General features: G+C 29.8%; 2 protein-coding genes across 2 annotated transcripts in view; both read right to left on the reverse strand.

Annotated features, from left to right (window-relative positions):
* The window catches only part of LOC130449360 (zwei Ig domain protein zig-8-like), a 247648-nt gene that overhangs the window by 86127 nt on the left and 149414 nt on the right, over positions 1-12107 (reverse strand). The gene's annotated exons all lie outside the window — the stretch shown is intronic.
* LOC130449361 (collagen alpha-1(III) chain-like) lies at positions 3045-4712 on the reverse strand. The gene is made up of 2 exons (XM_056787137.1): positions 4640-4712; positions 3045-3848 (listed from the first exon to the last, which is right to left on the reverse strand). Exons 1-2 carry the CDS (start codon positions 4685-4687, stop codon positions 3174-3176), a joined length of 723 nt encoding a protein of 240 aa, XP_056643115.1. The 5' UTR covers positions 4688-4712; the 3' UTR covers positions 3045-3173.

Below are 12107 nucleotides of genomic sequence, written 5' to 3' on the forward strand. Positions count from 1 at the left end.
CTGTCTTCTCAATTTACCAAGATGTCCTCGTGAATACTCCCGAGAATCCACTTGAATATCCTACAGTTTAAAAGGAGTTTTCCAGTCGCCCAAGAGGTAGATCTCCAACTAGACCAAACAAAACCTGCATCCTGAACCTTTGGGGAGGATAATTGGAAAAGGAGAGGAGTCTGAAACATGAATTGGGAGGACCTTGATGGTATTTTAGTTAACCTGTGGGATCCACACAAACTTGTAGATAGGGTTCTCTTTTAAAAGCTTCTTCAGCTTCCAGATGGTTTTGGGCAGTTGTAGCACTTGGAACAAACTACAGAACTTCTTCGAGATACGAGTGTCATCTAAACAGTTCCCGATTTCAAACTGAAGATGTCTTATCAATATAGTTGAGATGTTTTGGGTAGCTGAGATCACTCGTAGCTAAATCTGCTGGATTGGAATTTTCCCTGTTACATAACCTCGAAGTTTTACAAGGAGTTGAACAATAATTTTTGATTCGACATCGATTGAATAAGAATTTGCTTAACCGAGTCGAATGTAACGCGAAAAATCATCGCATTCGGCAATTTTAACTGTAATTTCCCTTCCGCGAAGCTATAATTTTAATTTGTGGATCAAAAGATTTATTCGTGAGAAATTTGACGCGCTTTAGTGAACAAACATTCTTATATTTTGTATGCTAGTCTCGAAATGAAATTCCTTCTTATATCTCCCCAATGGGAAACTTTTGAATTTCTTTTAAATGGCCTAACTTGGGCCATTTCACCAATTCTAATATTCCAGACGTAAAACAATACGAAAGAAAACAATAAACAAATTTAGAGACAATATCGCCGGTGGAACTTTATAACGAAACTTTTAATTTAATCAAATATCCCACGACAACTGGGTTAATTTAACAAAATGGCTTACATGAAATTGCACTAACGTAAAACTCGGACGGATACAAAAGTTTATTTTTTCGTTGTTTTTATTAGGAAATTCCAACTTGCTGCTTTGATCTAATTCATCCAATCGCCTTTCGGCCAAAATTTTTGACCGAGACCCCATCGATTTAGAAAAATTGGGACTAAGGGTTTTGTTTCATGTAATTTTTCAAAAAAAAAAACATCTGCTAAGACAAGAACCATTAAGAAAATGAAATTTTGAATTTAATTGTTCAAAATCCAACAGTTTCTCGTGCGGAATGTGGTAAGACAAACAAATACGTCTTCTTCGAGTGCTTGGAGGATATTTAGAGCTCTTGCAAAATGATCTACCGGTTAGAGTGGATTACAAACCCAAACTATGAAATTTTGATGAAAACTAATTGAATAATGTATCTTTTACCATAAGTTAACCATACTACGGCTCAAAAGCTTTTTATATGACGAATTTTGACCCCATTCGCCGGACTATTATAACCTATAAATACTAGTAAATGAAATATTTTCGAAAACAATTAAATTTAAACGTCGATTACGAGGATTTTCCAAGGTATTGATCTTGAATATTATAAATTTCATCTAGTTGGAAATACAGAAACGAAACTAAGTTCAAAATACCAACTAAAGCTGTTGTTAATGGTATAATCAGACTTTATTGAAAATTCTATTTGAACGGTCAGATTCTCTTTGTATAACTCGGATTGCGTAGATTAGAACGATGCATATATTTCAGTGCTGGTTGCTACAAAATAACGTGGATAATGTTTTTAATTATTTGTTATAATAAAAATTTCAATTGTACTAAGACTTGTTAACTAAAACTGAACTGGTTTCTACTCTGGTTGTGACTGTTTCTAATCAACAGTCGCAGTGGTCGATGAAATAAACGACAACTCTTAAAATGTTGAAGAAAATCCAGTGGATGAGTTTAACAGACACAGTAGGCATTCCAAAAAGTCTAGTACATCGTTTATTAATTGGAAATTTGGATATAAGAAAGCTGTGCTAACAACGGAACCAAAACGGCGTCGGGAAGATGTTTCCAACGAGGAAAAACCGGCTCCAAAGGAAACAGAGATCGTTCCATCTGCAGGAAAGGTCTTGGCGTCGGTTGTTTCATTAGACAATGCACCAGCTCAATCATCTGGTATTGCAATAACCAAAATTTATTAAAAAAACTTTGAATTGCTATTTCACGCACCCTATTCGCTAGATTTAGCTCCCTCGGATTATTTTCTGTTCCCAGACTTGAGAAAATAGCTGGGTGGTCGAGGATTTTCCAGGAGGAACTTGACGTGTGTTTGTATGTTCTTTCTTTGACCAGGTCCTTTCAGGAGCATATCCGCAGTGCATTTTTTACGTGGGACACACTGTATTTTTGAATTTTTGATTCGAATTGTTAAAAATATCAAAATTATTTAGAAAAATTTATTATTTTCAGTGGAAATACTCCTTTCCATCTATAATTGATTGATTCTGCTGATTTTCTAGTTCCTTATAAGCATCCTTCTCACTCCTACTTATCCTGTGACAGGATTAATTTCAGCTTTTTCGTGATACCAGCATCTCACTACCCAACAACCATTATTCTTAAATTCTGGTCACTCAGCATATTATGTGAAACCTTTACAAAAGAAAAAAATATCTTTTATTAAACTGAATCGGAAATCCTTACCAGGATACGCACACAAAGGACTATCCATTTTTCTATCTCTTTTTTAAGGTGAGAATAAAAGACTGGGATTAATTGAAAAAGGATTCGCGTCGATTCTAATTATGGGTTTATTTTTTTTTTGGAAAATTATGGATATCCACCATTCGTGGTTCAAGTTTGGGACACATAACCTAATTTATACCTGCCTATATGTATTCTAAATTTATTAAAAACAGAAAAATTATACAATTATTCAAGGAATTTAAGTCACTAAACACTAAACGCGAATACAGCACGAACACTCCAAAAGAAGACATTCAAATATGAAGAGGAACTAAATATGGTGACTATCCAATGATTTTCAACATTGTTTTTGGAGATTTGTTGGGGAAATAAGCATTCAAGGAGAAACCAACCACCAAGTAGACCTCCAAAGGAATGGGAAGAGTCATAGATATCCACATCGTAAGATTGAGATTGAAGAAATACAGAAAATTCTCTAAAGATAGAGAAAGAAGAAGAACTACAGATATTTATAGAAAAAATAATACAAAAAAAGTAATATCCAGTATATTTTATTAACACAGTTAACTGATTCACTGCCCATCCGTTGTGCTTTCTATTGAACCACCTCCCTGGCCCTGTGCTGATCCTTGATCATTATTCATTGACGACATTCCAGGAGGACCACCCATTTGTCCAAATCCTTGACCTCCACTCATTTGTGACATTCCGGGAGGACCTCCCATTGATGACATTCCAGGAGGACCTCCCATTTGTCCAGATCCTTGACCACCACTCATTTGTGACATTCCAGAAGAACCACCCATTGATGACATTCCAGGAGGACCTCCCATTTGTCCAAATCCTTGACCTCCACTCATTTGTGACATTCCAGGAGGACCTCCCATTGATGACATTCCGGGAGGACCTCCCATTTGTCCAAATCCTTGACCTCCACTCATTTGTGACATTCCAGAAGAACCACCCATTGATGACATTCCGGGAGGACCACCCATTTGTCCAAATCCTTGACCTCCACTCATTTGTGACATTCCAGGAGGACCTCCCATTGATGACATTCCGGGAGGGCCGCCCATTGATGACATTCCGGGAGGGCCGCCCATTGATGACATTCCGGGAGGGCCGCCCATTTGTCCATATCCTTGACCACCACTCATTTGTGACATTCCGGGAGGACCTCTCATCATACAATATCCAAAGCCTCTATTCTTTCCCCCACCCATTTGACCATAAACAAAAGATTGCGTCTGAAAATAATAGGCCAGTTAATGGACCTCATGTGAAGATGGAAAATTAAATAAATAAAAAAATTGTCATTAGTTTCAAAGCAGCCCCTTGAAAACATGGTATTTTCATATTCACACCACGAAATTTCGAAGATTGATCTTGTCGAGATCCTCGGAAGAAAAATTCCGAATTTTCCTTTGACTTTCACCAATTTTCTGATCACCAAACGCGTTCCGTTGCACAGTTTTGTTTGAACTGATAAATTTGTCGTTTTTCTGTTAGTAACCTTTTTTAAGCCACCTCCCAAGGATCTTATGTCCTTTCCCTGGTTCTAAGTTATCTCCACAATAATTTCCAACCAAATCCATCTGGCAATTACTGAGTTATAAATAGTTTACTACCACGACTATCAGTCCAAGACGATGAACGCACAATTATTCGAATGCTTGGAAATATATTAGAATAAGTACAGTTTAGTTTCAATTTTGCCACAATCCCACTATAAAAACGTCGTAGTGTAGATTGTATCTGCGAATTATTCACACAGTTAAAGTTTTCTTTTTGTTTTGTGTTCATTTTCAATTTCCCGACTGTTACTGTTATAATCTGATGTAGATTATTTACAAAATACTACGGGGGTCGTTCAAAAACTGTCTCTAACTTAATGAAGATACTTTTTTTTTACCAAATAATAATCTATCTTGGGAAAAAGTCACTGGAGGAAAGATCTGGTCGATATGGTTGATTGTGAATTAATTTTTAGTTCAATTCATGGTTTAAATCTGGCCATTAAATGTTTACAGTAACTTACCAAAAATGTGGCCGAGATGACTAAAATTTCCATACCCGATAGATGCATTTCAAATTTTTTTAAAAAAAGTTTATATACTGATGATGTATATCTAAGTGTTCTAATTTATATTTGATATTATAATAATTATGTGAAACGAAAATTTAAAATACTTCCGGTTCGTCTGTGGATACAATGAAATAAATAATTTATTATGTAATAAAAATTATCATTTTTTATTTATAAAATATATACAAAGAGTGCGCAATCATGAAAAATCATTTTAAAGATTGTCATAAAATTTTTGTTCGGTAATAAATCCTGCAAAACATCCTTAGAATGTCTTCTTAATACAGAGATCTAGCATCATGATAAATTTCTGTCATAATGACATGATTATTGAGGGTCTCGATTATCAGTAATGAAAAATTATCTTGAATAGACGAAATCCAAAAACACAAAGAAAATTCCTGTGCTATTAAAGACGTTAACAATAAAAAATAAAGACGTACTAAAAATTATTAAATAAAATATGATGATGACTGTTTTAGTACCAATAAAAGTTGATAACAAATAATAAAATACCGAGTAAAATGTCAAATGACCAAATAAACTTATAAGGGAAGTTAGTGAATGGTTGAAAGATGTGGAGGATGATTTTAAATAGATAAAAAGTAATAACTAACAACAGGACTTTACGAAAATATATTGAAAAGTGTTAAGAAATCGGTAATCCTAAGTAAAATATGCAAAAATAATCCAGCACGAGTAAAATATGCAAAAAAAACATAGATATTCATAAATTTAAGGAAATATGTACAAAATATCAGAAAAATAATCATAAATTTGACTAAAATATACTTCTAAATATGAAAAGTATTTCGAAATTAGTGATCCAGTGTAAAATATGCAAAAATAATGCAGCCAGAGTAAAATATGCAAAAGAATCGCAGATATTTATAAATTTTAAAAAAATATATACAAAATATAGAAAAAATTAACATAAATTTAACAGAAATAGGCTTCTAAATTTGAAAAATATGTCGGAATTAGTAATCCAATGTAAAATATGCAAAAATAATGCAGCCAGAGTAAAATATGCAAAAGAATCGTTGATATTTATGAATTTTAAGAAAATATATTTGAAATATAGAAAAAATTAACATAAATTTAACAGAAATAGGCTTTTAAATTTGAAAAATATGTCGGAATTAGTAATTTAGTGTAAAATATGCAAAAATAATGCAGCCAGAGTAAAATATGCAAAAGAATCGCAGATATTTATGAATTTTAAAAAAATATATACAAAATATAGAAAAAATTAACATAAATTTAACAGAAATAGGCTTCTAAATTTGAAAAATATGTCGGAATTAGTAATCCAGTGTAAAATATGCAAAAACAATGCAGCCAGAGTAAAATATGCAGAAGAATCGTTGATATTTATGAATTTTAAAAAAATATATACAAAATATAGAAAAAATTAACATAAATTTAACAGAAATAGGCTTCTAAATTTGAAAAATATGTCGGAATTAGTAATCCAGTGTAAAATATGCAAAAATAATGCAGCCAGAGTAAAATATGCAAAAGAATCGCAGATATTTATTTATTTTAAAAAAATATATACAAAATATAAAAAAAATAACATAAATTTAACAGAAATAGGCTTCTAAATTTGAAAAATATGTCGGAATTAGTAATCCAGTGTAAAATATGCAAAAATAATGCAGCCAGAGTAAAATATGCAAAAGAATCGCAGATATTTATTTATTTTAAAAAAATATATACAAAATATAAAAAAAATTAACATAAATTTAACAGAAATAAGCTTCTAAATTTGAAAAATATGTCGGAATTAGTAATTCAGTGTAAAATATGCAAAAATAATGCAGCCAGAGTAAAATATGCAAAAGAATCGCGGATATTCATGAATTTTAAAAGAATATATACAAGATATAAAAAAAATTAACATAAATTTAACAGAAATAAGCTTCTAAATTTGAAAAATATGTCGGAATTAGTAATCCAGTGTAAAATATGCAAAAATAATGCAGCCAGAGTAAAATATGCAAAAGAATCGTTGATATTTATGAATTTTAAAAAAATATATACAAAATATAAAAAAAATTAACATAAATTTAACAGAAATAAGCTTCTAAATTTGAAAAATATGTCGGAATTAGTAATTCAGTGTAAAATATGCAAAAATAATGCAGCCAGAGTAAAATATGCAAAAGAATCGCAGATATTTATTTATTTTAAAAAAATATATACAAAATATAAAAAAAATTAACATAAATTTAACAGAAATAAGCTTCTAAATTTGAAAAATATGTCGGAATTAGTAATTCAGTGTAAAATATGCAAAAATAATGCAGCCAGAGTAAAATATGCAAAAGAATCGCGGATATTCATGAATTTTAAAAGAATATATACAAGATATAAAAAAAATTAACATAAATTTAACAGAAATAAGCTTCTAAATTTGAAAAATATGTCGGAATTAGTAATCCAGTGTAAAATATGCAAAAATAATGCAGCCAGAGTAAAATATGCAAAAGAATCGTTGATATTTATGAATTTTAAAAAAATATATACAAAATATAAAAAAAATTAACATAAATTTAACAGAAATAAGCTTCTAAATTTGAAAAATATGTCGGAATTAGTAATCCAGTGTAAAATATGCAAAAATAATGCAGCCAGAGTAAAATATGCAAAAGAATCGCAGATATTTATTTATTTTAAAAAAATATATACAAAATATAAAAAAAATTAACATAAATTTAACAGAAATAAGCTTCTAAATTTGAAAAATATGTCGGAATTAGTAATTCAGTGTAAAATATGCAAAAATAATGCAGCCAGAGTAAAATATGCAAAAGAATCGCGGATATTCATGAATTTTAAAAGAATATATACAAGATATAAAAAAAATTAACATAAATTTAACAGAAATAAGCTTCTAAATTTGAAAAATATGTCGGAATTAGTAATCCAGTGTAAAATATGCAAAAATAATGCAGCCAGAGTAAAATATGCAAAAGAATCGTTGATATTTATGAATTTTAAAAAAATATATACAAAATATAAAAAAAATTAACATAAATTTAACAGAAATAAGCTTCTAAATTTGAAAAATATGTCGGAATTAGTAATTCAGTGTAAAATATGCAAAAATAATGCAGCCAGAGTAAAATATGCAAAAGAATCGCAGATATTTATTTATTTTAAAAAAATATATACAAAATATAAAAAAAATTAACATAAATTTAACAGAAATAAGCTTCTAAATTTGAAAAATATGTCGGAATTAGTAATTCAGTGTAAAATATGCAAAAATAATGCAGCCAGAGTAAAATATGCAAAAGAATCGCGGATATTCATGAATTTTAAAAGAATATATACAAGATATAAAAAAAATTAACATAAATTTAACAGAAATAAGCTTCTAAATTTGAAAAATATGTCGGAATTAGTAATCCAGTGTAAAATATGCAAAAATAATGCAGCCAGAGTAAAATATGCAAAAGAATCGTTGATATTTATGAATTTTAAAAAAATATATACAAAATATAAAAAAAATTAACATAAATTTAACAGAAATAAGCTTCTAAATTTGAAAAATATGTCGGAATTAGTAATTCAGTGTAAAATATGCAAAAATAATGCAGCCAGAGTAAAATATGCAAAAGAATCGCGGATATTCATGAATTTTAAAAGAATATATACAAGATATAAAAAAAATTAACATAAATTTAACAGAAATAAGCTTCTAAATTTGAAAAATATGTCGGAATTAGTAATCCAGTGTAAAATATGCAAAAATAATGCAGCCAGAGTAAAATATGCAAAAGAATCGAAGATGTTCATAAATTTAAGTAAATATGTACAATGGTACTTCTGCCAGAGGTCTCCAAAAAAGAGTGTATCTATAAAGAAGAGATGATTGGGCATCTGTTTTGCTGATAACCTGCTCTGATGTAAAACGACGTCTTGGTCAATATCCCCGTAGAAATAATAGAAAAAAGCGATTTGATTTTGAAAAAAATACTGTTTCATAAGCTTAATTCGATAATTTTGAACTACACGGATGTTTTTATGTTCCCAATGGATCACCTGATATATACGAGGTGTGGATAATAAGTAACAAGCTAAAGAAAAAGTAGGCGACGGAAATTTGGAAAAACTATAATTGAAATTCGTAAAAACGTTCAGGTTTACTTTCAATTGGACCTGGACGATTTAGATTCACAAATCAGCCCCCGGGAGTTGTGTTTATTTTGTTTTGTCATTATGACAATTTAATGTTTGTTCACGGCCTTATAAGATGGCCAATATTATTTGAGAAAAATTTCGAAAAACATTATTAATTAGACCGAAAGCTTCGGATAATTAATTTGATGTATTAAATTCACAGACGGGAGATCCGAGACTGAACAGAACTAATTCTCAAACTATTTCTAACGTGGTTGTTACACATTATTTCGGTTAAATCCCGATCCAGATCTAATACGTCTGCCAAGAAATATTTCTCCCAACTTAACGACTATATACGGAGAATTCGGTTCGGTTATTTACATTTATAATCTCCTATCTCGGGTTACGTATTTGATTAAACATGACGAACCATTAGGCTCCAGAAGGGTTCGGCATTATCTTGCAAAAATAACAATGGCCCCAACCGGCTAACAAATAGCTTGAATATCTCCTATCAAAAGGGATATTAATTAAGGAAGCTAATTTTCTGGAAAGTAGAGAATATTTTTTGGGTTGAGCTTGGAGAATTTACGGAAAGAGCTTTCTTATAAAAACAATTTCCAGCTCGTCGAATTTTCATTTTTTTTTTCTTACGTTCCATGGTTTTTTCCAGGGTTTTTTGAAATATTTCCGCAATGTGGATATTTCGTATTCTTATATCAAAATTATATACGTAATTTCGAATTTATCACAAGGTTTACGTAAAACAGACAGGAAAATAGTGTGGAATCCACAATATTTTTGACCACAATTCGAAATGTAACTCTAAAACTGTTTCACAGATAAGCATGAAAAATATTATTGAAGTGAATGAATGTTTTGCTGAGCCATTGACGGGGAAAGCTTAAAAATGTCGTTGATAAACGTAGCAGGTTACATCATGTTTAGAAAAGCAATTGGGACCTTTAGGTTAACGGAACTTATGAGTTTAAGGGAAACCTGAAGGTTTGAAATTTGTAATCAAGAGTAAAATATGCAAAAATAATGCAGCCAGAGTGTTATATGCAGAAGAATCATAGGAATTAATAAATTTGAGTGAATATGTACTAAATCTAGAAAAAATAATCATGAATTTGATTAAAATATACTTCTGAGTTTGAAAAGTATGTCGAAATTACTAATGCAGAGTAAAATATGCAAAAATAATGCAGCCAGAGAAAAATATGCAAAAGAATCGTAGATATTTATAAATTTAAGGAAATATGTACTAAATATAAGAAAAATAATCATAAATTTGACTAAAATGGGCATCTAAATTTGAAATATTTTTCAAAATTAGTAATCCAGAGTAAAATATGCAAAAATAATGCAGCACGAGTAAAATATGCAAAAAAACCGTAGATATTCATAAATTTAAGTGAATATGTACAAAATCTAGATAAAACAATATTGAATTTGACAAAAATATGCTTCTAAGTTTGAAACGTACGTAGAAATTTGTAATCCAGAGGGAAATATGCAAAAATAATGCAGCCAGAGTAAAATATGCAAAGAAATCGTAGATATTCAGAAATTTAAGTAAATATCTTCAGCATTTAAAAAAAAATAATCTTAAATTTGACTAAAATATGCTTATAAATTTGAAAAGTATGTCGAAATTAGTAATCCACAGTAAAATATGCAAAATTAATGCAGCTAGAGTAAAATATGCAAACAAAATGCGTAAAATATGCTTATTTACATTCAGATAAGGAAAAAATTGAAAATAAAATGTATGAACAACTTTACCTTAATAAAAAGTAATTTTAAGATGAAAACTCACCAGTACAAATTCATCAGTATTGTCCCAACTCCACATTTTCACAACTTCAATCTTATCATTTATTCGAACCATTCTTTAGACAAGACATCAGCATACATGTCCTTATAGTAATCAATTCAACGATTGGATTTAAAAGTCGATAAGTCTCCCGTTTTTTGTTGATAGATTCGAACCAATAGATAAATTATCTGGAAAACCTTTCTGCCTAATACAACATCAGTCCTTTCTGTTGGAAAAGATATTTGCCCCATAAAACCTCAAACATTCTCAACTGCATAATTCTCTAACTGTAATCGAATCGTTTCTGGTAAGTACTAATGGCATTTTTAACTCATATTTGTATTAATTACAAGCGATTGTAACACGAAATCCACTACTAATGTCATTTTTAACTCATATTTGTATTAATTACAAGCAATTGTAGCATGAAATCAACCAATGTCATTTTAAACTCATATTTTAATTAATTACAAGCGATTGTAACACGAAATCCACTACTAATGTCATTTTTAACTCATATTTGTATTAATTACAAGCGATTGTAGCATGAAATCAACCAATGTCATTTTAAACTAATATTTTAATTAATTACAAGCGATTGTAGCAGGAAATCCACTACCAATGTCAATTTTAACTCATATTTGTATTAAGTACAAGCGATTGTAGCACGAAATCAACTACCAATGTCATTTTTAACTCGTATTTATATTAATTACAAGCGATTGTAGCACGAAATCAACTACCAATGTCATTTTAAGTTCATATTTATATTAATTACAAGCGATTGTAGCACGAAATCAACTACCAATGTCAATTTAAACTCATATTTGTATTAATTACAAGCGATTGTAGCACGAAATCAACTACCAATGTCATTTTTAACTCGTATTTATATTAATTACAAGCGATTGTAGCACGAAATCAACTACCAATGTCATTTTAAGTTCATATTTATATTAATTACAAGCGATTGTAGCACGAAATCAACTACCAATGTCATTTTAAGTTCATATTTATATTAATTACAAGCGATTGTAACACGAAATCAACTACCAATGTCATTTTAAGTTCATATTTATATTAATTACAAGCGATTGTAGCACGAAATCAACTACCAATGTCATTTTTAACTCGTATTTATATTAATTACAAGCGATTGTAGCACGAAATCAACTACCAATGTCATTTTAAGTTCATATTTATATTAATTACAAGCGATTGTAGCACGAAATCAACTACCAATGTCAATTTAAACTCATATTTGTATTAATTACAAGCGATTGTAGCACGAAATCAAACTACCAATGTCATTTTAAGTTCATATTTATATTAATTACAAGCGATTGTAGCATGAATTCAACTACTAATCTTATTTTAAGTTCATATTTATATTAATTACAAGCAATTGTAGCACGAAATCAACTACCAATGTCACTTTAAACTCATATTTGTATTAATTACAAG

This window comes from Diorhabda sublineata, chromosome 10, assembly GCF_026230105.1.
Source record: "Diorhabda sublineata isolate icDioSubl1.1 chromosome 10, icDioSubl1.1, whole genome shotgun sequence".
NCBI classification, from domain to species: domain Eukaryota; kingdom Metazoa; phylum Arthropoda; class Insecta; order Coleoptera; family Chrysomelidae; genus Diorhabda; species Diorhabda sublineata.